This window comes from Cryptomeria japonica, chromosome 8 (genome assembly GCF_030272615.1).
Source record: "Cryptomeria japonica chromosome 8, Sugi_1.0, whole genome shotgun sequence".
NCBI classification, from domain to species: Eukaryota; Viridiplantae; Streptophyta; class Pinopsida; order Cupressales; family Cupressaceae; genus Cryptomeria; species Cryptomeria japonica.
Genome location: NC_081412.1, coordinates 393172371 through 393198958, shown reverse-complemented (window position 1 = coordinate 393198958; position 26588 = coordinate 393172371). Strand labels below are relative to the sequence as shown.

Below are 26588 nucleotides of genomic sequence, written 5' to 3'. Positions count from 1 at the left end.
ACAAATTCTCATTGATTTGGGCTTGATGTATATCACACTTGTGCGGATCTACAGTGCCCTACTCCCTTGCAATTCCATTCAGGCTACATGCCATGTAGTCAAAGAAAGAAATAAATGTTCACAAACCCTGCACAAACTCCTTTCATACAGATCTATTGTCTTCAGTCACCCAGTATCAGAAATCACATCAACTGCAAAAAATATCGAAGAAAGGCAGCATTTGATTTCAGCCAAAGTGCCTCAACCAATCTGCCACCACTACTTTCCAAAACCTAAAATAACACCAGTGGAATCTGAACTTGGTACAAATTTATTTGTTGCCCAAATATGAATTTGTGGGGCTAATTAGAGTTTGAAACAACTTACTCCAAGCAAGCAAGCACTCTTACCACTTTACCACAAGTTCTACAAGAGGAATTGGTGCCGGTTGTATATGTAATATTAATTACAATTCCAAACAAGAAAAACACGAGTGTTGAATTTGTAGGATTTGAACATGACCTTCCTTTCCCTAGGGGACATCTTAACTGGTGGGCTAGCAGCACTCCTTAAAAACAAATGACTCCCAAGTTATGCAAACCTGCAAATGCACGCCACCACCAATGATTGCCTTAACAACCAAAAATGATGCACCACTTATCTTGCTGCAATCAGGCAACCTTCTTTGGCACAAAATTTTGAGACTGCAAATTGAAATTTTTCATCTTACTGATTGAAAAGTCAGCCACACTTGAACATTTCAGGGTTTAAGTTCCCAAACCAAAAAATTCTAGAGTAATAACCCATCACTTATTTGTGTAGAATCCAACCACTATCAGATTTCAAAAAGTCTTCTGCTGGTTCAAGATATAAGGTTTTCTTCAAAACACCTTAAGGATACAAGTTTTGCAATTTGACAAAAAAATCCAACAAATGAGAATTCCTTTAAAAGTTGAAACCAATTTTCAAAGTAGAGTAATACACAAAAATAGATTATTGTTTGAATCCTCCAGTAGCTACTTTAAAAATAAGCTTTGGCAATCAACTCCTGAGGCCTTTTCATCATGATACAAGATAGGACTCAATCTACTGTGACTCTGTGAATTTATGCATAAATTTAAAGATAGTTTTGTAAACGCAATAACTTCACTTTTACATCATGATAATGAACACACACAATACAAGAATAGGATATTAAGTATTCACTCTATAAAGGTGTCCTATTACATCATATTCACTCTCTTTGTATACGCCAATACTTAATAACCCTGGTAGTTTTCACTCATAGTCAACATGGGAAAGTGTTAAAATTGACTTGTATCAGCCCTATAGTAGGAGCATATAAACAACTTAAAAATGAGCTTGTTAAATCACTAGAACCGTTGAGTTATAAATCACAACTAAATCGTTGAGTTAGGCAAACATAATTGTAGCCATAGCTTTTTACTCTCAAAACTTGTATTATCTATGCCATTTAATGGGGTTTTCTATTGATAATAGTTTTGAAGAAATTCATCATTTATTTCTTGTTTTTGTGGATTTCTTGCAGCTGGGAGCTGATTTCTGCTAACAATGTACTCATTTCCAGAAAATAGATCATATATGGCATAGCATTTCATAGAATTTAGTAACCTATCCTTCTAGATGATCCATCCATAAAAACATGTTACACTTCATACAAAACCTAGCATATTTTTAATCTTTACTTCTAGGGCATGCTTCACAAATCTGGAAACTGCATCTTTTTAATTTGTCTGGCTACTCTTAAGAAGAAAAAGTAAATTCCCCATGTCATGCACAGACAAAAAGTAATATGCAGTTAGCTTACTACAAGTAAAACTTTTTCTAATAAAGCATACCTTCCGAGAAAATTTCCCAGTTCCAAAGCTCTTCCTTTGAGCCTGAACCAATGCAAGAAGAAGCCTGTATGTTTCAATGGCATTCATAGGGGACGACTGAGCAATCTGCAGCTTTGCCTTTGTTCTCAACAGCACTCCTTGCTCCCATTTTCCTGTTTCATCTAAAGCGGCATCAATGATAACTTCTGCTTCAGAATAACGCTTTTGAGCTGATAATATTAGTGCCAGCAGCCGCCAACCCTTCAATAATGAACCAGCAGTTATATCCAAGAACTCTTTTACATAGCTTAGAGCTAGATTAAGATTACGATTTTGAGCATGCTCCAGTGCCAATTCAAAAATCAAGTCTGAGCTTTGTCTTTCCCAAGTGTTAGCTTCCTCTAAGGATTTTAATGCTTCATGCCGGAGATGGGTTCTTTCCAAATCTGTCGAAGAAACTTTGGCTTGCTTTTCCAAGGCAAGGCCCAATAAGCGATAAGCTACACCCTTCAGATGTTCATACTCTCCTTTGGCATTCTCTAAAGCTCTTCTTGCATATTCTATCCCTTCAGAAGCAAGATGAAAATCCTCAGAACAAATCCTGGCTGCCAGTAATAAAGCTGATAGATCATTTGGCCTTTCCAATTTGTTCAAAGACTTCCTCAAGAGATTGAGAGCAACCTTATTTTGCCTTGCACCACTGTAACAAAGAGCAAGGTCATTCCAGCGAGTAGACCTCGCATATGTTCCAGGCATAACCTCCTCAATTTGTTTTGCTAAGACAAAGGTTTGTCCACAAAGAGAAAGTGCAAAACAAAGGTGATCCATAACTGCAGGATCCCAAGGTATTTTGTTTAGACAACATTTTCTTAGTAGGATCATAAGAATTAGAATAGCTTCCTCTGTATTGTTCCTTGGCACAAATGAGCCATCAATCTGAGCAGCTAAACTAGGAGCACCTGCTTCAACCCCTCCATAAAGCAGTAGAACAGCGAATTCTTTTTGTATCCTTGCACAACAATCAGCATCAAGATTCCAATGGCTGAGAAGGGCCCTCCTATATGCAGTCATTGCTTCCTGTTGTAGACCTGCTTGCTTCCACAATTGTGGTAGCAGCTCAACAGCCTTTCCAACCGTCTCATGCAATTTGTGGTCCCAAGAGAAATCGGCCATGCCCTGGGGAAATACTGTTTCCACAGTGTCCAGAACGCTTTTGCATTCTTGAGCGGCATCTGCAATCAAATAACAAAAGATAATATTGGCAAACAAAAATACACATGCACAATAACATCAATAACTAAGGAACAAATTGCATTAACCACAAAATTGGAACTAAGAATGGTAACTAGGATTTTTCTTAGAAAAACTCAGTGAATATTCTTGTAGTACCAAAAATATCAATCAAGAATTTTGACAAATAGACAGAGAATTTAGAAGAGCAATATTTCTATTCCAAGAAAATATTTCCAGAAGTGATACATGCACTTGTGTAATTACTCGATAGCATTCATCAATTTAATAGAATGCAGCATGGATTTCTGGCCTATATCCTATTATCTCAATACACAGGACAGTAGATTGTTACATTTGCATAAATAATACCCAAGCAAAGAGGAGGGGAAAAAAAATGTGTTGATTTGGGAAAACTGAAAACTGATAGTTGAAATGTAATCAACTATTAAATATCAGTGGAAAGTCCTGCTGACACTTTCCCACTTAGTTCGCCGAATTGGTAGCAGGTCATAAAAGTTTCTTCATCCAGATGGTCACCATCCAACCAAAAGCAGTTTGGTATAGCAAGAAGCAAAATTCTTTTCCACTAATAACATAAATAGTGTGGAACCAAAGCTCCAAGTAAATTTAAAAGTTGTACACCATTTTGCACATTTAACATTATTCGGTTTTATTTCACTGAGGCCTTTTACAAGACAAATGTATAGAATTGAATGCATGCATCCTTGCAATGCCTGGTCTATCACTGTCACAATGAAAAAACTACGCAATCAGCCATGTGTGCAAATGAGCAACAACAGAAATAATCATAAATCTTCAATTTGTAAATGTACAAATATCATAATTACAAAGAAAGGCAACTGATACTGGTGAGGAAGACCGACAAGTACAGGTACAAAAACATGGGAGACAGATACTTGGAAACAGCAAAAATGTCTAAAGAATTATATATATTATAAAAAAAAATCAGAAAAAATACTTACAACATGACCATGCAACTTCAAAAAATGCAAAATTCTTGAAAATTAAAAAATTAAAATTTAAAGAACAGATATAGATGTCAATGAAAAAGATTAACCATACTGAAAATTCAAATACAACAAGTTCATATAAGTTTGCAAACAGTCACCTCATCGTAAGGAGAACAAGCAACATTAAATGGCATTCTATTTGTAAAAATATGAATCAACCACATCTCAACCATTCACATCAAACAAGTTTCTGACAAATTTGAGCTGGCAACATGTGGCCTCTTACAAAAAGAATCAGCATCTTGTGTCACCTACATCACGTTTCTAGAGAATACGTATATCTTTAACTCTCTGATTTCTCTTTTGAGTGACTCTAAGTTGCACCAGTTGATGATGCAGTGGAACTCAAATGAGACACTTTCCCTTCAACACTCTATTTTTCCCTAATAAGTGTGACGGTTATAGATGTGGATACAGTGGACTTGATCGAAGAGGGTTTAGCAAGGATGGGAGAAGATTTAGAGGATACACAGGCAGATACAATGGATGACTTGGAGTTTACAATGAGTGGTACCATAGTAATAAAAATATTAGCCACCACAACCAACACAAGATTATATTGCTGTGTCATGATACTATCAATTTTATCAAAACCACAAGTGGGCAACGAGCAGGCTCAGCAGGCACTAGGTGCAATTGATAATCCCTCCAGAGCCCATGGGAATCCCAGAAGAGAGAATAATAATCAAGGAAGGTACCAAAGAAGATGTAGAAAGGTTAATCCCTTAGTTAACAAACCTTCCTTAAATCATACCTCAATCACTGCCTTTTAAACCTAATTCAAATCTTTTTAACTACTGTTATTCAGACACATGATCACTGCCTTCATATTAATATAATCGCTGCTTCGTGATTATAAAATTTAATCGCTGCTATTCTTAACAAATTCAAATCCTTTCATAATTACATTGTTGCCTTCTAATTTTATTGAACTCCACACTCGAATAGTGATCCCTTCTGTTATGAATGGTAATAAATCCCTCCTATATACATCACTGCCCCTCATAAGTGATTCACTGCCTTAGTAATATTAATCACTCTTCCTTTAAAATGATAATCATTATCATCTTAAGTCTTAATCGCTCCACAATGAACTCACATTTCTTATATAACTCTCTTGGGCGATTATATATATATATATATATATATATATATGGTGGTCAGCCACCAAAGAATATGTTCAATACATGGGGTTGTCCAGAAATAATGGTTTATTGTATTTTGTTTTTCATAATGCAAAAGGTCAGGCCAGCAGAGTAGTTGATAAAAGGAATAACCAAAGTAGATAGAGAGGTCAGCTAGCATGATGTATTCTTGAATAACGTTTGGTGGCCTTTGGCCTTCTTTCTAACCTCATCAACAATTGTCTTCCATCATGGACAAAATGCTCTTCATGCCTTTGACATCAAAGACAACTAATATAAAATTCTTCCTTGACATCAATGACAACAATATAACTACAATATTTCCAACAAAAAGAGGAACACACAATAATGAAAATTCAAACAAGGGAGCATGCAAGGCCAATACAAAGTAAACCCCTTGTGAAGGTAAAAGTCAAGAAAGAGTTGCATAAAATGTTGGGCAGAGGGCTGATTTCGACAGTAGATGAGTCCAATGTTGTCCAAAACAAGAAAAAAAAAGAAAACAGGATATGTGTTGACTTTAAAGATCTTATGGATTGCACCCATAACCGCTTCCCTAGATCATTTATTTATGGAAGAGGAATTAGAGACAATTGCACAGCTCAAAATCTACTTAACAGAGTATACAGCTACCATCAAATCAAGATTGAAAAAGTATATAGGCCCAAACCACATTTGCTACTAAATGGGGACCATTCATGTATAATGCTAAGACATTTGGATTGAAGAATCCACCTGTCTTTAATTGGATTATGGTGAAAATATTTAAGTAGTGTAAGTGAATTGTTAAGAGGTATATTTAGATGACTGGAGAGACTATGTATTACTAAAGGACTATGTTCAAGTGTTGAGGTTGAGGTTTGAGAGGAGCACACAGTTAGTAATAGTGCTAAACTAGAATGTTTGATTGCTACATTTTTGGCACACCATTAGGACATAATTTGTAATAAAAGATAATGATGGGTTCTTTGAAGATGGCTAAAAAGTTGAATTTGCCTCCCTCCGAGATACAGAAGGATATTGGAACATTATTAGGATCTACGGAAATTCATAAGGAAGGTATGTGAAAGTCATTAGCCCTATAGAAGACCTATTAAAGTCAGTTCACGTATCACGGTTACTATAATGCAATGATGCATGATGGTGTGGTGCTCGACCCTCCACCCCCTACCTTTCTACTCCCAAAGTTTTATATGAAAACCCTAAATAATTCATTTCAATTCATTAAATAAAACTTGTTTGTCAATGTTATTAAAAAATGTCAAATTTTTTGGGTATTTGTTTTTCGCAACTAACATTGTCTTTAAATTTGCTGATTGGACAATTTACAATTAAGGCTTTTTATTTAGGGAGTTTCTGTTTGGGCTTTGTTGTTAAGGTCTTCCTCATAGGACTTTTCTCGTGCTTCATACCAAAACAATACAGGGGAAGTGTTCCAACAGGAGCACCACTATTGAGAGTCTAACAATATTTTATCTTAAGCACAATTCTGCTGATTCAGCTGACCTTGATTCTGCCAATAATGCTATTGTATTGTGCTTTTCTCCCCAAATTTCATTCATGTGTTGTCATGTTCTTCATCAATTTCCTATGCCATGCTTTCCAGGGATGTGTTCATCAACTTCAATACAAAGTAGCGTGCAATAGTAAAAAAATTTATATCTCCTTATTTAAAAAAGCATTTGTTTGTATCCTATTACATAAGAAGACATACACAATGACCTAGCCGATTGCCAACCATCTTATTCATCTTTGAATTCTAATTGCTTATAAATCAAATGCATATTAATTAAAAAGGATTTTGAGCATAGCTTTATCCATGTTCCAAAAAAAAATAGTGTTTGATCCTAACTATATTTCACCCATTAAATAAATTACATCGATATGACATAAATTTGCAAGTTATTATCGTATGACTGAATTGTTAGGTTATTGAAAATGAATTTCTTAGAATTAACAAATGGCTACATTTAATTAGTGCCTTCTACTGCATGTCATTGTGGAGGCCATAAACAATCTTAAATTAGAATATAAAATTTACAACAATTCAAAAGAAGTCACCTTCCCTTCAAATTTCTAAGATATCTATTTAAAGTATATACTTTTTTTTTATATAATGTTTTCTTTTCATTTATGTTTATGATTCCTTGAACTCAAGTTAACTATAAATCCAAAAAGTGTAATTTGAAATAATTATTTAGTTATTTTGTATTTTATTATTTTAAAAGTTTTTAATTTTATTATGATTTTTATTTTTATATATTGTGTTTATGATAAATTGAACTTCTTTTTGCATGTTGTTTATAATCTTCAAGTAAGCAATGCTTTCACATTTTAGCAAATTACATGATGTTTTATGAAAATTCAAATACACATTGAGCTTTCCTTGGGGATCAACCACCCCAGTGCTACTCCAACCCTATAATGTCCCCACTTTGGAATAGAATTTAATAATAAATAATAATAATATTGAAATAGAAAAGAATAGAAATAAAATTAAAATTAAAATATAAAATAATATAATTAAATATAATTAAAATTTAATTAAGTTAATGAATGGTCAAAAGACATTGAAGGAAAAGTTGTGACTCCCTCAAACATGGGATATAAAAGGAAGAGAACCTCATTTTGAGAAGGGGATAATTTGGGAATCAGAAGTGCAAATCTGATTTAAATAAGAAGTGCAGATCTGATTGTGAAAGGTTGCGTCCCTTTCGAAGGACAGAAGTAATGAAGAGTTGCACTCTTTCAAAGGCTGCTAATGGTGAAAGGTGCATCTCTTGCCAAAGGGCATCCATAATGAAGAGGTGTGACCTCTCCCTCACATTGAGAGATATAAAGGAAAGAAGTCAAAAGCATCTAGTGACATGATCATCAATCAGATCAGATCAGAACTATTATTAAGTTGCAGGAATTGGCAACCTCCTAGTAGGGGACATTACAAACCCAAACACACTTAACTATAGAGTTTCCTCCACAACAAGCCCACTTAACTTGCTACCTCATTTGCAAAACTTTAAACATGTGTTAGGTCGTATAAACCATTCATAAAACAACATCCTAGCTTGTTCATTTTTATATAAGCAGTGTTTTCATAGTTTACCAAATTATATGATATTTATCAAAATTCAACTAAGTGGTCTCAAGCCAATCTTCATCAAATATATTTCATGAATTATGGATAACAAAAACCCATCTATCATTACCATGAAGGTCCACTTCACACTCATTGCACCTACATGATGCATTGTGAAGCACAAGGACTTCACAAGAGGTCAGCCTTCACAATACTACTCTAGCTCAAGAACACTTAACCATGGAGCTTCCCCACAATCAAGCCCACTTGACTTGCTACCCATTTGCAAAACCTTCAAGTGTTGTCGAATATAAATCATTCTATATAGAGCACCCTATAGCTCATCGATTTTCATAAAAGTCGTGTTTTCACAATTTACCAAATTATGTGAAGGCTTATCAAGATTCAACTACATAGTTTCAAGTCAATCTTCATTACTCATATTTGGTAAGTAGCAGTTCACAAGAACTCATCTCTCATGACCATGAATGATCCACCTTGAAAACATTGCATCTAGGTGTGAAGTCTCGAGACTTCCCAAGAGGTCCACAATACTAATACTACTATGGCAAGGTGAAGCCAAGGACTTTCCCCCACAATCAAGCCCACTTAGCTTACTACCCAATTGCAAAACCTTCAACAAATGTTATGCATTATGAACCATTCAATATAGAGCAACCTAGCTCATTCATTTTCATATAAGTGGTGTTTTGGTAGTTTACCAAATTATGTAATGATTTATTAAGACTCAACTACATAGTTTCAAGCTAAACTTCATCATCCCATCTTTCATGACTAAATGGTCCATTTCACAATTAATTGCATCTAGATGATACTCACAAGGGTGAAGCACCAAAACATCCCAATACAACTCCAGCTCAAGTGCACTTAACCATGAAGTTTCCTCCACAATCAAGGCCACTTAGATTGCTACCACATTTGCAAAACCTTCAAGTGGGCATAAAGATTGTGGTTCAAGTGGTTAGTGATGGCGCCCAAAAATCGTGTGGAAGCAAGTGGGCATAAAGAAAGTGGTTCAAGTAGTTAATGATGGCACCCAAAAATTGTGTGGAAGCAAAAAATTTATTGGAGCTCATATACAACCCATTGTCAAGATTTGTTGATTCACAACTTAGGCAAATTTCCATAGGTGGTGCATGAAGAAATTTATGACCACCTCACATTAAAAATTTATGACTAACATGTATCTTGGGAATTATTAAGGCTTTAAACAGAATTTATCTTATTCTATCACTTTAAAAAGGGTGGTTGAAAATAAAGTAACAAACGTTCTTTATTTACACCACTCATGGGAAAAACTATGTTCTTTCTAAAGGTCCTCAAGGAAAGAAAATAGAGCACATTATTCCAGATAGCAATTTTTAAAAATGTGCACCACTTGTCTTGACATGTTTTATGAAAGCATTAACCATTGTAATAAATCCATTCAAAAAGCACTAAATAATAAGGAACTCAACTACATTAAGATGTGGAACATTATTCATTTTAGACAAAAAATGGTGTACATCTCCTTGCCTACAACAGCTTGCTATTTCTAGCCCAAACTAATTCATATAGATACATAAAGTGATGATGATTATGCCACATGAAACCATTGAGAGATTTGAACCAAATCCATTAGTTGCAAGTACAATTAAGGACCAATGTTGAAAATACAGGTCAAAAGAAGGTGTTTAGAATACCAACTATCAAGTATCACATGCTGACATTCTTGGAACATATGGTGCAGTTTATATAACACAATTACTCGTGAACTACAGCACTTTGTTATTCGAATATTGAGCCAAGGTGCACTTTCATTGGCTTATTAGAGGAACTAGAGTTGCTTTGATCACATTCATTTTAAAACATGTTCTTTGGAAAGTCTGTATATCTTGTTTGTATTCGTAGTAATTTATAGGTGTGTATGCATAAAGTAACAATGACTCCACCCCTTCTTCACAACTTCAACTCATTCCAAAATAAAAAGCCAAAGCAAACAATCCTAACTCTCTCGATGATGAATCCAATTGTGCATCTAGCAATGATGATATTGTGCCAGCTCAACCAAGTGAGAGATGACATAGATCCTTTTTTATGCTTTGGAGCACAGATCGCAACTCGCAGTGTACTTGGCAAGTCAAAATCATTTTACCATATATGTTTTCATAGCTTTAACCCATGAGCTGCAAGGGACGAATTTTGATGAGTTGTAGCCCCAAAGTTAAAGCAAGTCTGTATGCAAAACTCGTGAATCCCGAGCTTTTGAAAGTAAGTAATTTTTTAAATCGTAGTGTTTTGCAAAGTTTTGCCTAGTTTTGCATAAGTTATCCCTGAGATTTTAAATTTCGAATTTGGCAAGTCCAAGTCAAGTCTAAGATTGCAAACTACACTTTGGAAACTTGATTTTGTATGTTTTTTATCTTCAAAGTTTAATCAGCTTATCATGATGAGTTTGAACACCTTATAGAATTTTCAAATCTATTTAGTAATATTTATCTATTTAGACAATCTTGTGGATGTACTTCTTGGATTACATATTAAAATAGTTTAAAAATGAAAACTTGTTGACAAATCTGTTGCAAATCTTACCTTCATTAAACTTGAACACAATCATGAACCTTGTGACTTAGGTTTCTATAATGGTCGTATAAACTAGGACCTTCCCTTACATGTGCAAATTGATTTGTCTTGTTTGTAAAGCATGACAATATTGGTTCAGCCCACGGAAGACAAATTAGAACATCCAATATCTTCTGCAAGAAAAAATTTAGTTAAAACGAAAAAAAAATACACTACAACTGAAGAGACGTGTTTGTGATGGTCTATGCACTACAAAATTTTAGACCTTACTTGTAATTATGATTTTGACTCTGAAGTATATACTAATCATGAACCTTATAATACCTAGAAAGAATATGCAAGGAAAAATATGCAAATGGTTAATGTTATCTCAAGAATTTGGTTTTGAAATTATGGTGGAGTCAAGAAAAAGCATATCCGTGATCCAAATGCCTATAAAAAAATGATTATGAGGAAGATGGGGGAAAATATTTAGGGAGATACCACAAACAAGAAAAGAGGCAGCTCCTGATTCAAGTGCTACTATGTAAGATGGAGCTGAACGACAAATTCATAAGGGTAGTGTTTTGCCATGAGATGGATGCAAAACTAAAAGAAGCCCATAAAGGAATAGCTGTAGGGCATACTGCAGGTGACTCAATACGCAGAAAGATTATTAGTCTATTTGTGGTAGTCAACATTGTCTAGAAACACATATCAGTTTGCAGTAAGTTGTGATGCGTGCCGAAGGTTAGCTAGTAAATATGGAATACACATTCCAACACCCAAAATTATGATGAGGATTTAAAGGATATGAATAAATCCAAAAAGAATATATGATTCAAATGTTTCCATTATTGATCCAGCAGCCGTATTTCAAGGAGAAAGAGTTTGCTGTAAAACTTAAAAGTCAAAAAACTGTTATTAGCATAATCAGTATTAATGTAAAGGCACATCATCTAGTTGTATCCAAACAAAAAGTAAAGATATCTAATAGATCAAATTTTTTGACCAACCTCAATCATTGAAATATTCTCATTTATATCTCAGTATAGAACATTTTTTTGTAGAATAACCATTAAGAGTGTCAACTAAATGCTTGTTAACTCCTAAGCCAATAGCTTAACTTAAAGAGCCTTCTACTCAAAATACAAGATGATCAAAGAAATCTTGACTAGTTAGACGATCAAGCTTTAGAAAAATGTAACTTAAAGAGCCTTCTACTCAAAATACGAGATGATCAGAGAAATCTTTACCAGTTAGACGACCAAGTTTTTGTAATGACATGGCCTTCAAGTATATGGCCTCAAGTAAGAGACTTGCTGCATGTAGTGAGACTGAATTGACTGATTCATTACGTAATCTGCCTCGTTTGGATTGATTTTTTTCTGAAACAGCAGATCGCAAACGATGTACCACAGCATGTAATTCAATTCCCTCAAACACTTGCAATGCAGCTTCAATGTTTCCTCTCTGATACTCCAATCTTCCCAGCAAAGCTCTAGCCTCCTGCACAGTGGAATTCCACAAAATATATACGGAAAAGTTAAGTTTAAGCAATGAACCACATATATTCTAACACAAAGGAAGCAAATAAGAACTAGCACTGAGTTCAACGTTAAGATTTTTATAAAGCTTTTTGTTAATTCAGAGAATTTACCAAAGCTTCTATTAATAGAAAAGGTAAAAGCAAACTGCAAAAGCATACATATACAAGGATTAATATTTATCCCAATAACATTGCCAAGACTTCTGATTATGGCAATCAACAAATAGCAATTCCCTGTATTTCCCAACTTAGGATTTGCAGTTCATGTCCTCTCATGAAAAAAGTTCCAGAGTTACCCGGGGACGTGTCCGCGACCTGAAAACCCCTGTCCCCGTCCCAGGGACGTTTTGGGGACTTGGGGACGGCCAGGGGACGTTTCCCCCCGTCCCCAAATTGCCCTGTATTTTGAGGGGATGTCCCCGAAACGGGGGGACGCCTGCCCTAGCTCTGGGGGACGTCCGTACGTCCCGGGGACAGCTGGGACGTCCCCAATCCGTCCCGGGGACGGCCAGACGTCCCCCATATCTAAGGCCCTTAAAAAATATTAAAAAAATTTAAAAAGTTGTATTTTCAATTTTTTATTTAAATTTTCTAATATAGGCCCCTTATTAATTCAAATTGTTATTAAAAATAAAAAAAATTAAAAGATAACATTAATTAAATTTTAAATTTATTAATTTAATTCATAATTTTGACAATGAAACTATATGGCAGCAGTGTAGCCTTTGGGCATTTTGCATAGAGATTAGAAAATCGCCAAACTCAGCGAGTCAATAGAAAAATAACACCCAACGCCTTTATTAAAGAATAAGTTTTTTTGGCCTCGCGGGGCGGGGCCCCTCGACCCCGCCCTGTATCTCGACAGGGAGCGCACAAGGGGCGCTGCCCCTTGACCCCACCTTGGGGGCGCTACCCCCAAACCCCCGTTGAAAAATAGGGGGGGAAACTGCGTCGATAGAAGTAGGGAAAATTTAACCTCCGAGTCTATTGATATGCATATTGACAATGTGAATGAATTGAAATTCAGATTTATGAATGCATAATTGCATATTTTCTATTGAGTATTAACAATGTTGTATGTTCAGAATTTACATTCTAAAATGTTTTCAACTTTTCATAGTATCATACACATGCTATATCCATGTTTTATCGTTTTCATATGAATATAATGTATGCATGCATGCTTTATCCATGTTTTCATATGAACATTTAGAATTTTGAAATTTTCCTATATATTTTAAATTTTTCCTATATTTTATATAGTTGTCCCCTTTGCCGTCCCCTGCCATCCCCAAATTTGGCAAAAAAAATTGCCGTCCCGGAAACGCGTCCCGCCGTCTCCGTCCTAGAAACTCGGGGTAACTTTGGTCAAAAAACAACTAATAGTAAAAACAGTGATATGATGTTTTAACAAGAAAGTCAAAAGCATCTTAAGGAAATATGATCATTGAATGACTTAAATTTTTCATCCCTAAGCAACAAATTAAAAAAGTTCTTGTAGTCAATCTCTTTAGAGAATATTTTATGTCCTAAATTTCAAGGAATATAATATGTGTAAGTTTTTGGAGTTCTCCTCTTTATAATAAACAATATGCTTTTAGAACATTAATTGATAGGTTGGTTGACAAGTGATGGAAAAACAACATAGTCAGCCTCTTCGGAGAATATTTTAAGTCCTAAAATTTTAAAGGAATATAGTATGTAGTTGTTTTTCTCTTTAAAATAAACAACATGCTTTCAGAAAATTAATTTAGGTTGGTTGATGATTGTTACCAAAGGCCTCTGAAAGGAGAACATATTTATTTAGATATTCATTACCTATCAAAATGGATATACTTCACAATCTTATAAAACCAAAATCAAGGATTAACATTTAACTGCACTGGAAAATGTGTGTAAACAAGGTCTAGACTCTAAACAATCAACAAATTATCATCTCAAATTTTCACTCCAGCTATTTTCTAGAAAGCATTACAGTGGATATTGGTTTATAGACTATAAGAATTTTTTCCCCAAAAAGCTACGTCACCAGTTTAAGTTTGGGGTTGAGAACATGGCTGAAAATTGATAATTAAATCAAAATGTCGATTGTCAAATCATAAACGACAAAGATTGATCAAATGATTTGTATCACTGCAACTGCACATGGAAAATCAATACAAATCAATAATCATCATTCATAGTTAGGGTTATTTAGAAAAAAAAAATTAATTCACTTTTTTTGTAACCTAACGTATCTCTCTAGGTTTACCCAATGTCTGGCCTAGGCTTGCACATTCGGCCCAGTACAGACCAGGGCTGAACCCAGCCCAGACCTGGACCAGGATCAGAGCCCAGCCTGGATCAGTCCAGGTTCATCCAGGGTTCCTGGTGAACCAGATTCAGAACCCAAAAGGCGCTATCCATTAGTGTCTACAACAATTCATAATTCTCATTCTCTATGAACGACTAGATTTAGGAAGACAGATATGACCTTTAAGATAAAAAGTATATATTAAAAATTTTCTTAGTTCTACAATAATTCACTGCCTTTAATATACAATCATTTCAAATGAGAATATCTTCTGATGGTGCACTCTTCCTAACCATATAAACCTTAATGAATACTGATCAACATGAAAGAACAAGCCAAGTGGAGAATTTGTTTACTTCATTCGTATAAACTAAGAAAAAAGATACTTGCAAAAAGCTTTCCTTCCTAAGAAAAAGAACAAAAGGCATTAAGGTAAATAATGGCAGACAAAAAGAGTTCATGAATTTAAATGGCGATTTCCCCAAACTAGCAACCTTCATTTGGTTTACTAACCAAAGAGTTAGAGAGTAATTATACTGCAAAAGGGAGACAAAAACAATACACTAATAAATCATCACAACCCTTCCAAGAGACTCTGGTCACTAACTGTATAACTACAACTATTCATTATAGGCACAAACAAAAGCCGTGTTTTACTTTCCCACTCGGGCAAAAGCACAAATTTAGCCCGACATTAATGGAGCCCACTAGAGACCTAAAAACTTGAAGGATTATAGTACTCTGTCAGTCGTCTTCTTCAAATTGCACATAATGACAGCTTTTACACTGTACAATTGATTCATTTTCCATTTTATTAAGAAATTAAGCAAGAACAATTATCCAAACATAAAATCCTTTAAAATTATATTAAATTACCACCACCCAACCATTTAACCTAAAACATTAGAAACGAATCCAAATTTGCAGCACTTAAGAAAAAATTAAGACATGTAATCAAGAGTCTAGTTGAATTTTTTTTAAAACAAAGACTGCATCAATTTAAAATTTTGACTTTATAGGAGCCAAGCAGATATGGTTAAAAAGTTCCTGGTACAGGTTATCTAATTTTGAGCAGGCTAGTACAGGACAGAGTATGCATTTGAGTCTTTGTGTGGCCTTCATCTTCTGACAGATGATGTTCCTTTATAGGGTACATCTAGCTGTTTTCTATGGGGACATTGACCATACCATGGGTATGCTGATCAGATCCAGGTGTGACCAGGAAATGCCAAATCTCAGGGTATAGCTATCCGTAGTAGGTACACATGCACCAGAGAAAAAAGATTTTAACAAGGGAACCCAGCAAATCTTGACAAGTGTGATCTGCACTTACTCATGTACCCATTGTCATTGATTAAAAAGACATCCAACTCCTCATGCAAGTCTCCCAGTGAGCCTCCTCAGCAATGAAAACAACCCAGAGGACCCTGTCAGAGCAAAACGAACTTTCAGACAGTTCAGACCTTTGTTTTGTTTGTCAATTAACTTTATATTTCTTGCAAAATTGTCCCTGTTTTCATTGTATAATAACCAATAATGCTGCTATATAAAACTTTAGAGTCGCACTATTAGACAATTATCACGGTAAATTTGCAAATGATGATGCTTACCAAGTAAACTCATGATGTTGAACTGTTGTTTCATAGGGACACATGCCCACCCATCAGTCCAGTATCCCCAGCTCAGTTCTATGTTCTTATTTAAATATCATTCCCAACTAGAGATACTTCTTGATATCACCTTTCACATTCCCACAATGTCCCCCATCCCTCTGCTCCTCCACCCCAAACCCCAAGCACCTCATGCCTCCCCAATCGAAAGGGACTTGATCAAACATGGATTGGCTGATTGGACAACTAAGTTTGACAGCCAGCATGAGATTTTGCTCAAAACTGATCATCGTTCCTTCATGGTTAAACTAGTCATTGTTGCAATTTTCATCACTTCAACAAAGTTAAAAATCATTTCTCTAGATCACAATCTTGGTCTTTAATTCATTCCTTTTATTTGTTGAATCTGATCACTCCACAGTCCATGTTATAGGGACAACCAAAATCAAGGGTCCAGTTTTGCATACAAAAACACTAGGAAAGTTTTGTAACACCCTAGAATCCTCACTGCCCATAAGCAAGATGTCCAACCTCACAACTTTGCACTGGAGTTAACATAAGCAGAGTGTTGAACAAGAACATCAAAAGAAAATTTTGAGTATTTACCCCACCCACAAGTTATGAACAGCCCTCCTACTTCTTGTGTTTTCATTTTGTTTGTCATTGAATCTTGCACGATAGCCACCACAAGTGCATTGCCTAGATAACCAATGTTAGAGAATGAATTAAATAAGTTCATTTTTTTAATAATTTCATTTAGCATAAGTCAAGCCTTGTTGTTTCACCATTTCCATGTTTGTCTCTTATCACTGAGGACATTATCTTGCACTGCAAGACCCTTTTCTCCTTTTCTCAGTACCCCTCACTTTCCTTGATTTCCTTGATTTCATACAAAGAAAAGTAGACTAAATATTTTTTCTTTCTTGGAGGTGACTTCGATATTTTAATGATTGTGAAGACAGTTTTCATTTTTTGTTGTCAGTGTAGCTTTCACATAGATAAAAAGAAAAGAAAAGAAAAATAAAAAAACACCAGTGCCTGATTGCCTATAAGACCTATTATTTTCATCTATATTCCTTCTAAAGCAAAATATGGTGAAAAAAAATATAACAAACGTTTTACTTTGTTCAACCATATGACACAAAAGGATCATTTGTCTCACATATCTCTTCCTCAAGCTCATTTTACTCTAATAGTATTGCATGTTAGTATGATATTCATCATCTGGAACAAACAATAGAACTCAAAAAGCAGGTACTGTCAGTTCCTCTGTCACTCACATAGTCATCATCCATATAAAAACACAAATAATGACGATATAGCATACCTAGCCCACATCTACTTCTGAGACAATAACCTTCATTGACATCATCATCCTCTGTCACTGGCAGATCGATATACATTACAATCAACAAGGATCAATTATGAACAAAAGGTAGTTAGCTACCTGAATCTCTAGGTTCGATGTATTTGAGTAATCCACAAACTTACAGCAATACTCTCGAATTTTGCCTTAAATTCTTTGAAATTATTTACTTGACTAAGTTTAGCAATGATTACCTTATTACAAAATCATCTTTCTATTGACAATCCTAAATTCTACATAGGCATTTTTCCAACAAATTCATCACTTATGCTAGGAATTTTTTTAACCAGCTGTGTGGGAAGAAAATGTTTTTAAGGGCCACAATTTGCAGACAAAGCAATGATTTATTACAGCAAATGGGGGAATTTCCAATCAAGGATCTTAACATTTCTTGGTATTCTTTTGCTCCCATTTTTTGCAATTCATATACAATCTAGTCAGTCTACAAAATTTTATTAAGTCCAAAAATTTTGAAGTTTGAAAAAATTATAGTGTCCACAGGTTTCAAAAAAAAAAATTAATTTCTGGGGTTTTTTGAAAAATGGAAATTCTATTAGAATATTATTCTGGCCTTGATTCTCATACCTAGAAAATAAAAATCTCAATGCAATTGTTGAACAAGAATTTGTGGGGAACAACACATGGGAATGAGAAACCACCTAGAGATAAAAATAAATTACTGTATTGATAGAGTACATATGATTGAGCCAAGCCATAACCGATCTTACTCTCTGATTCCAAGTTACATCATATAGATCTGGCAAAATCATCCAAGGAAATCTAGGATAATCTAAATAAATTGTTTGAAGTAAAACTGGTTAATGCTAAAGCTTCAGCTTTCCAGATTCAAGATGGCAAACAAAGTCAATATGTCTAGCCACAAGTGTAATCTTATCTGAAGAAAACAAAACAATTGCAAGAAATACAGAAAATGATCTTTAACCTAAGACAGCATCATACTTGAGACACAATCGTAGATGAGCAAATAAAGACAAAAAGGGAGACTGAATGCTAACACTGCAAGAAAATAGATCACAGCCTAGAACAATGGCATCCAAGCAAATACAAATCAAATGAACCTAATATAGCCATTGTTTAAGATCCTCTGGATCCTGGTAGCAGTGAGAAGCCAAAGTCATTTCATCAAACAATTTGCCTTCTAAATTCAAGGATGTCGTTTTTACTCTCAATCAGTTGCCTTCTCAAACTCTAGAAGATATGATTTTTGCTCTCTTAGCTGAAGAAAAGAGAACAATTGTAAGACACACAAAAAATGATCCTCAAACTGAGATGGCATTATACACAAGACACAATCATAGAAGACCAGATAAGACAAATGGTAGACTAAATGTTACTACTACAAGAAAAAAGGTAACAATACCTAATTATAGAGTTCAAGCCAATGATGTTCTCAAGGGAAAGCTCAAAGGCAAACCAAATGAAGCTAATATAGCCATTGATTACGATCCTCCAAACATTGGGAATGATGAATAATATGTATTTTAAGAATCCCACACTTCAAAGACAAGAAAGGATGTCGAGTATAGGAAGCTCAGCATGGACGGCTGCCTAGTGTGGATCTTAAGAATTATACAATCACGAGGGTCATGAGACAACTTAGCGGAGCACTATAAATGTTGAGCGGTGTCCAATAATTTAAGAGATTTGTAGTTTAGGAGCTTGGGGAGGTGGAATCCAAGAACTCAAGAATTTAGCTCACAAGCTACACATTTACAAGCATTACAAGGTAGCTTGATAGAGTTCTACTAGTCCAAGCATAGTTTTAAAACTCATGGACTCGCCACGGACTCGCGAATCCATGGGAGCCACGAGATGGACTCGCCAGGACTCGCGACTCGCGAGTCCATGGGAGCCACGAGTCGACTCGCCTCCATCTGAAAGACTCACGAGTCTTTTGCAAGGACTTGCGTGAGTCTTTTGCACGAACTCACGAGTCTTTTAGATGGACTTGCGCGACCCAGAAGAAAAGTCATGCAAGCTTTAAAATTGAGTTTTTTTTAATTTTTTGCCCTCATTTGGCATAACTGAGGGAGTGAAAAATAAAACAAAAATAACATCCGCAAGGGGCAATGCCCCTTGACCCCAACTTGGGAGTGCTGCCCCCAAACCCCCGTTGAAAAATATAGGGGGAAACTGCACCAATGGAAGTAGGGAAAATTTAACCTCCGAGTCTGATTAGGCTCCATATAACAGCATAATTAGCATTGAAGAAATCTTGGTATTATACATTTTAGAGTTGAAAGTTTGAAACTATGAGTATGTGACATGTGTAATGTTTCAATTATGGCTCTTATGTTCTCTAAATGCATTAATTTCTTTATGTTTTTTTGTAAAACTACGGTTTTTTTTTTGCCGAGTCTTTCACGAGTCCGAGTCCGAGTCCAAATTTTTGGTTTGTTGAGTTTGTGGCAAGTCCGAGTTTTTAAACTTTGGGTCCAAGAACTTTTAGTGAAAAATTCTAAAGAATATATAGTTCCTAAGTCACCGCGTTCCAGTTCGAGTTCAAATTCACCAACAATATAATCCGAATGAAATTCGGCAAGAGGAAAAAATTTGAAAAAAAATTCATCATTAAATTCGATCTATATAAATTTGAGTTTTTAGAAAATATAAATAATATATCTAAAAAATATCAAAATAAACAATATTAAATTTGTTTAATTTATATATTTTTATTTTTATTTGTCAAATTTTAAATTAAATAATTAAAAATTTTAAATAAATATTCTAAAATATTTATTTTTTAATATATTAAATGTTAAATTTGACAACTTTTATAATAAATATTAATATATTAGTTAACATTTATATTAGATGTTTAATATTAGTTAGCATTTATATCGGGCATCAAGTTTAATATTTAAATCGTGCAACTTTATGAAGTCTTTTTTATTCTTATGTTTATATCCCTTGTCCCCTGATGCGGCCATCTACAAACCCTACCGACGGCAAGGCAAAGTGTCGACCTCCAGCCCTTCCACGGCCCTCATGCCTCTTGACGGCAACAATGAACTGTTCATGCATCGACGACAAAAACCTTAGCCTGATATCCTGCGAATTTTAAACGAATTTTTGCGATTTTCATACACTGTTGATAAGTTTGCCGAATTTCGAACTTGAAGGCGAAATTTCGGCGAATGCGGTGACTAAGTATAGTTCTATTTGGTTCTAATCTTTTTAGTTTTCAATCAGTTCATTATTATGTTTTTCTTTTAGTACAATAAGCCTTAAGACAAGGTGTTAAGGCATAAGGCTTACATTTGTAATATAGTAACTGTAGTGACTTATCGGTATGTAAGGTGTTGTTATTTTTAGCATTTAAGGTTGTGGGCAAGTGACATATCTTTAATTGTTAGCTACATCTCTCAATCTCTTTGTAAGGAGATGAATCTCATTGTACGAAAATCTGGTAATCTATGATCCGGGCTCGATTTGAACCCAATCCATGATCCAATCCAATTCCGCTTGTAAATACAGTTTGTATGTGGAAGAGTCAAGTTGGGTTCTGCTAGAATGAACCTAGCCAAGATCCAAGGGAACCCAAGCAAACCTAGGGCAAATCCATCCATTTTCTACCTTTTTGAATTTTTTTTGCTTTTTTTTTACATTTTTCCATCTTCAACGTTGTGTTTTTAAAAAAACTATGAAAACGATGTGCGTCATGAAGATCTATGTAGTTTTAAAGGTCTTCATTTGAGCTTGATGATGGAAGCTCTGCCCCTCAATCCTGCCCTATATCTTGATATGGGACATGCCTAGGGCACTGCCTCTTGACCCCTAGAGCAAACTAACTTTTGGATGCTTCCACTTTCTAACCTGTTACACTTGAGTTCAAAAAGTGAGCACACTTTTAGTGCAAGTGGTAGTAGTGCTGCTTGTGGATCTTTATTGAACTCCTTGTATTTCAAGTAGCAATTTTGATAGCTTTCCACAAAAAAATATGGAGTGATGTTGTTGTCATTCATCTTCAACTTGGCCTTCTTGATACTATAATTTGCTGGAATATGTGTGTAGTAGTTAGTTGTCTCCGGCACGGTATCCATACTGTTTCAGTGCCATACCATATCGGTACCCATACCTGATACGACAGTACACATACCAGGCGAAGTGGGGTGGTGTTCCTACATCATCTAATGTCAATGATGATGCTAGTGCAATGGAAATCCCTCAAAACCAAGACTTGTAATTTGTTTGAACCCAAAATATTTGATGGTTGTGTTTTTATTTAGGTGGGGTGGGTAGGAACATTACAGCTACTGTTAGCTTTATCAGCAAGGAAACTGCGTTTTGGCTAGTTTTTGCACTCCTTTTTTCTATTATTGATGCTCACTCTTATTTCCAATGTGGTCATAAACTTGGTCTATGTAAATTACAAAATCAAAGCAAATATAAAGATAAAATTTAAGCTATTGTGTGTCAGAAGACATAAATAAATCAAAATGCACAATCAAAAATTAAACTTCTGAAACCTGATCAGTGATCACATTTAACATTTCAGTAGCCTTACCAATCTGATAGAAGAATTGTGCCCATCAATTCCATTATTATAATAGTCAATAAATAGATAATATAATCAACTTCATTGCTGGCAATATATAGGACAAAGTTACAGTGGTCAGAGGAAAACACAAAATACAACCAAATAGGACAATGAAATATATACATCCCTTCCTTGGCATATTGAAAAGTAAACATGTATAAAAATATGCTATTATTTATATGTAGCTTGTGAAAATGTGTTGTGTTGTCATATACACACGTAAAGAATACTTGATGAACAGAAAAAGAAAAAGAAAAATGTTAAAAGTTTAATATTGTCTTGTAGTCCACAAAGAGGGGGATAAGATTAAACAATATTTGAATCTTTAAATAGAAAAACTTTTATCGCTAAATAAATCAAAAAGAATTTCAGATCATATAGCAAGAGTATAGTAATTGTGAAAGAGCTTTTGCCTTGCAATGAAAAGCTCGACAACATGAACTGCCATTGCAAGAAATAACCCATATGATCTTCCTACAGAGAAAAACATACCAGTTCCACGGAAAGCCCATCAGACCCTTCTTTGGAAACTGATGTTTACAATTTACTGAAGCTTAGATACATGGTTACACCCAAGAAATTCGTCACTAACATTTAAGACTTTATGCAAAGCTTGCTTTGTGGGAAGGCATCCCAGAGATATTTTTGAGAAGGATAACAAATTGAGAAAAAGAATAGAATCAATACATTCTCACTTTTGTGGGTCCATACTAACCACGTCACCAAGAGGAGAAATAAACTTCATCACAAGAATTCCACGAGAAAAACACAAGATTTCCACGATGAGCCCATCAGACCCTTCTTTATAAACTGATGTTTACAATTAACTGAAACTTAGATACACCCAAGAAATTCATCACAAACATTAAGCCTTTATGCAAAGCTTGCTTCATGGGGAGGCATCCCAAAGATACTTTTGAGAAGGATAAAAAATTGGGAAAAAGAATACAATCAATACATTATTAGATTCTAACTTTTGTGGGTCCATACTAACCATGTCACCAGGAGGAGAAATGCACTTCATCACTTTCATAGATGACATGTCTGGGAGAAGTTGGATCTAGCTCCTCAGGAACAAGCAGAAAGAATTAAGGCATTCAAAGAGGAGGCAGGAAATAAAAGTGGCAAGGAGATCAATTTCCAAAGAAAAAACTATGCAAGAGAGTACAGCTATAAGGAGATTACAAAATTTTGGACATACAATGGGATCAAGAGACAGCTAACTACTCCACCCATACTCCAGCAAATTATAGTATCAAGAAGACCAAGTTGAAAATGAATGCCACAAACATCACTCCATATTTTTCGTGGAAAGCAATCAAAAGTGCTACATACTTGAAGTACAAGGAGTTCAACAAAGTTTGTTACGGATGCCATACTTGAGGAGGTCCTGGACAGGGAAAATCCAATACTTAATCATCTACGGATACTTAGATGCAGTGCCTGCATACATGTTCCAAGAGATAATAGGAAAAACTATGATGATAAAAACAGCAAGTCTGTCTTGACAGGGTAAACTGGTGAGGCTCGTCAATTATTAAAATTGAAGAGAAGAATGTGCATGCATCCTGCAGCATTACTTAAGTAAATGCAAAAAAAGCATGGTTATATCAACAATATTCAGCTTCCAATGAAAAAACACAGTCAAGCCCAAAAAGCTAGAAAGCAGCAATTCAAGGCAAAATATCATGCCAGATTGTTTAAAAAAATCCTCATAAACAAGTTTAAGAGTTCATCAACTGGGGTATTATAACAAGTATTTATATCTGTCTCACTTGTGCAGAAATGAGCAACCTTGATTCTGCACCCATTTTTTTATTGTAGCATAAACCATGAGAGTTCATATAGAGAATGGTCTACCGTTTTCAAACTTCAAATCTCTTGATTTCTAAAAATTGTAGGACATTCTCATTTTCATATAGCTAAGAATACTTCCTTGCAGAACATACATTTAAACCATTCTGCTATAAAAGCACATAATATAAGCCACTCACCTCATAATTAAGAGATAATGCCTCACGAAGCGAAGATTCGGCTTCCTCAATGTTTCCTTCGTCAAGCTTTGTTTCAACCTCTGTTGTCTTAGCAGAGAATCCATTGGCAGAAACCTCTTTAAATGCCATAACATTCTCAGCCACGTCACCCTCATCTACCATGACTTGCTCCCTTGAACAGGTACACAGCATTTTGAAACTCAACACCTTTCTCAGCCTGGGTAACCACCAAGTCAAATTGACACAGCATTTACCCAACCACCTGATGAAACAATCAATAGCATCAACTCACTTGTGTCAAAGCAAGTCACATGGATATGGGCAATTCAAGGCAGAAAGTTCTGAAGCTAGAACAACAAAAGATACTGACATAAGAAGTCTGATAATATTCTCCAAATGAAATAATAAACATTATGGTTCAGTTTTGGGTTTCATATCCCAACATGAATTCAAGTTGTGTAATTATAAGATCATGTTGTAACAATCACAATCATTCCATATTCACATTCCACCTCAATTATGATACTCCTCAACTTAGGAGAAACGGGAACTAAGCTGTTCAGATGCAAAGACAATGATGTACAGCATTGACACAAATAACAGTACAAAACTCTTATTAGCATTGATATGTTTCTTGTTTCAGAATGGTACAAGAACAATCCAATTATTGTGAGTTTCATTAAAGGTACAATAAATAAATTAAAATTATAAATTAGTATGCTTAAACTTTTGAATTAGTTGAAGTAGAAACAATTAAATGTCCTTTCCACTTTTCAGTCTTCAACAAGCAATTATGTTGCGTATTCAGCCCATTTCCAAACCACACATCACACAACATTAGTTCTCTAGCTCATCCACTAAATACATCAAATTTGAAAAAAAAATCTTGTTCATTGACATTCTAAATAATCACACAGATTGAATACAAAGCATCCTGATGATGGCATAAATCATGCATGCACATGTACACATATGGATATGTATATCAACTGTCCACGTGCATATAAACAAAGCTAATTGAACCATGACAAACTTTACATCAATGAAGCATTAAGTCTATGAAACACCAAACAGGCTTAGTTGTACAACACCGCCCATAAAAACTATATAATTCTTGGGAATGAATAGCCAAATCAACCTTGACATCTAAGGCTTCTCTGTCTGATGGGGATTCAAATAGAACTAATGTGGCATTCAATTGTAATCTTCCTACTCCTTGGGCCACGTGTTTGAAGGCCTATGTACAATATTTTACAAGGTCATATTTTGTATTACTATATGCAAGTCAAGACTTCTAAGTAACCATATCCTAGCTTGTAGACATATTAGTTGTTGTTCACAAATCCATGAGGATTTTGAGGGAGATGGACTAAGCACAAAGTTACCATAAAAAAAATTCCTATACATGCCAACTTTGTTATCAGCTTTAAATTTGAAACTGCAAGACTTCTTTATAGACTGTTTTACTTTGTTAGACTTGAATTCTTGATCTGCTATAAAGTTCCAGCAAACATTTCTTACAGAGAGCTACTTTCTGTTAAGCTTGAGAAGCCCTAGACATATACATGCAATTAAAAGAATCAGCCATAGTGCAAGCCAAGTTTAAAAAGAAAACATGCATATGTACTTTCAACAAGCTTAGACTTGCAAGGAATAGCATATACCAATTATATAACATTAACCAAACCATTTTTTCCAATTAAGGCTCATACAAAACAGTGAGCGCTGTCTCAATTTGAGTAAAAACCTGAACAATCTAACTGATTAACTTGTACCTGTGCCTACCAATTCAAACATCTTAGTCGTTTCACACCACTTTACACATAATCTAGTAGCTTGCTCTCAGTTCTATAATTTTATTGGAATTCACAACCTAATAGATAAATTTTGAAGAGCTCTCAAAAAGTAAGTGTCTGCTGTCATCATATTTATAGTAGAACACTACACTGTTTTATTCATTGCCTACCAGCATCCTTCACCTCGTGCACTTAATGAAATTGGTGCCATATTGCCATTCATCATCCTATGTTACAGTGCATTTTCACCATTATAGGCAATAGAACTGTCAGTAGATCATGCAACAGATATTTCTTTGTTTCAAAATATCCATTTGAACACACAATGAGAATCACCACATAAACAAGTTTCAAGGTTGTTTGTGTAATTTTCAAATGATATGCATGTATAGACCATACAGAAAACTTTGGAGGTTAGTTTTACAGAGAGACAGTTTTAGACTATGTTCCCCAGGGATGCGTCACCTACAAAATTTGCCGTCCTCAATTGGGAACATTTCAGTGGCATGGGTATAGGTAGGAAATGTCCTCTCCTTGTCCCTGATTTCAAAAGAA

At 35.0% G+C, this 26588-nt stretch overlaps 1 protein-coding gene across 6 annotated transcripts in view; it reads right to left on the bottom strand.

Moving 5' to 3' along the window:
• LOC131066840 (protein NPG1) overlaps positions 1-26588 on the bottom strand; it is an 80215-nt gene that overhangs the window by 38480 nt on the left and 15147 nt on the right. For all 6 annotated transcript variants that reach the window (XM_058001702.2, XM_058001704.2, XM_058001701.2 and 3 more), the window contains 3 exons: positions 24238-24499; positions 12121-12373; positions 1839-3049 (listed from right to left, as the gene is read on the bottom strand). In XM_058001702.2, coding sequence (XP_057857685.1) covers positions 1839-3049; positions 12121-12373; positions 24238-24429 — 1656 coding nt within the window. In that variant the 5' untranslated portion in view covers positions 24430-24499. The remainder of the gene's footprint in view (positions 1-1838; positions 3050-12120; positions 12374-24237; positions 24500-26588) is intronic.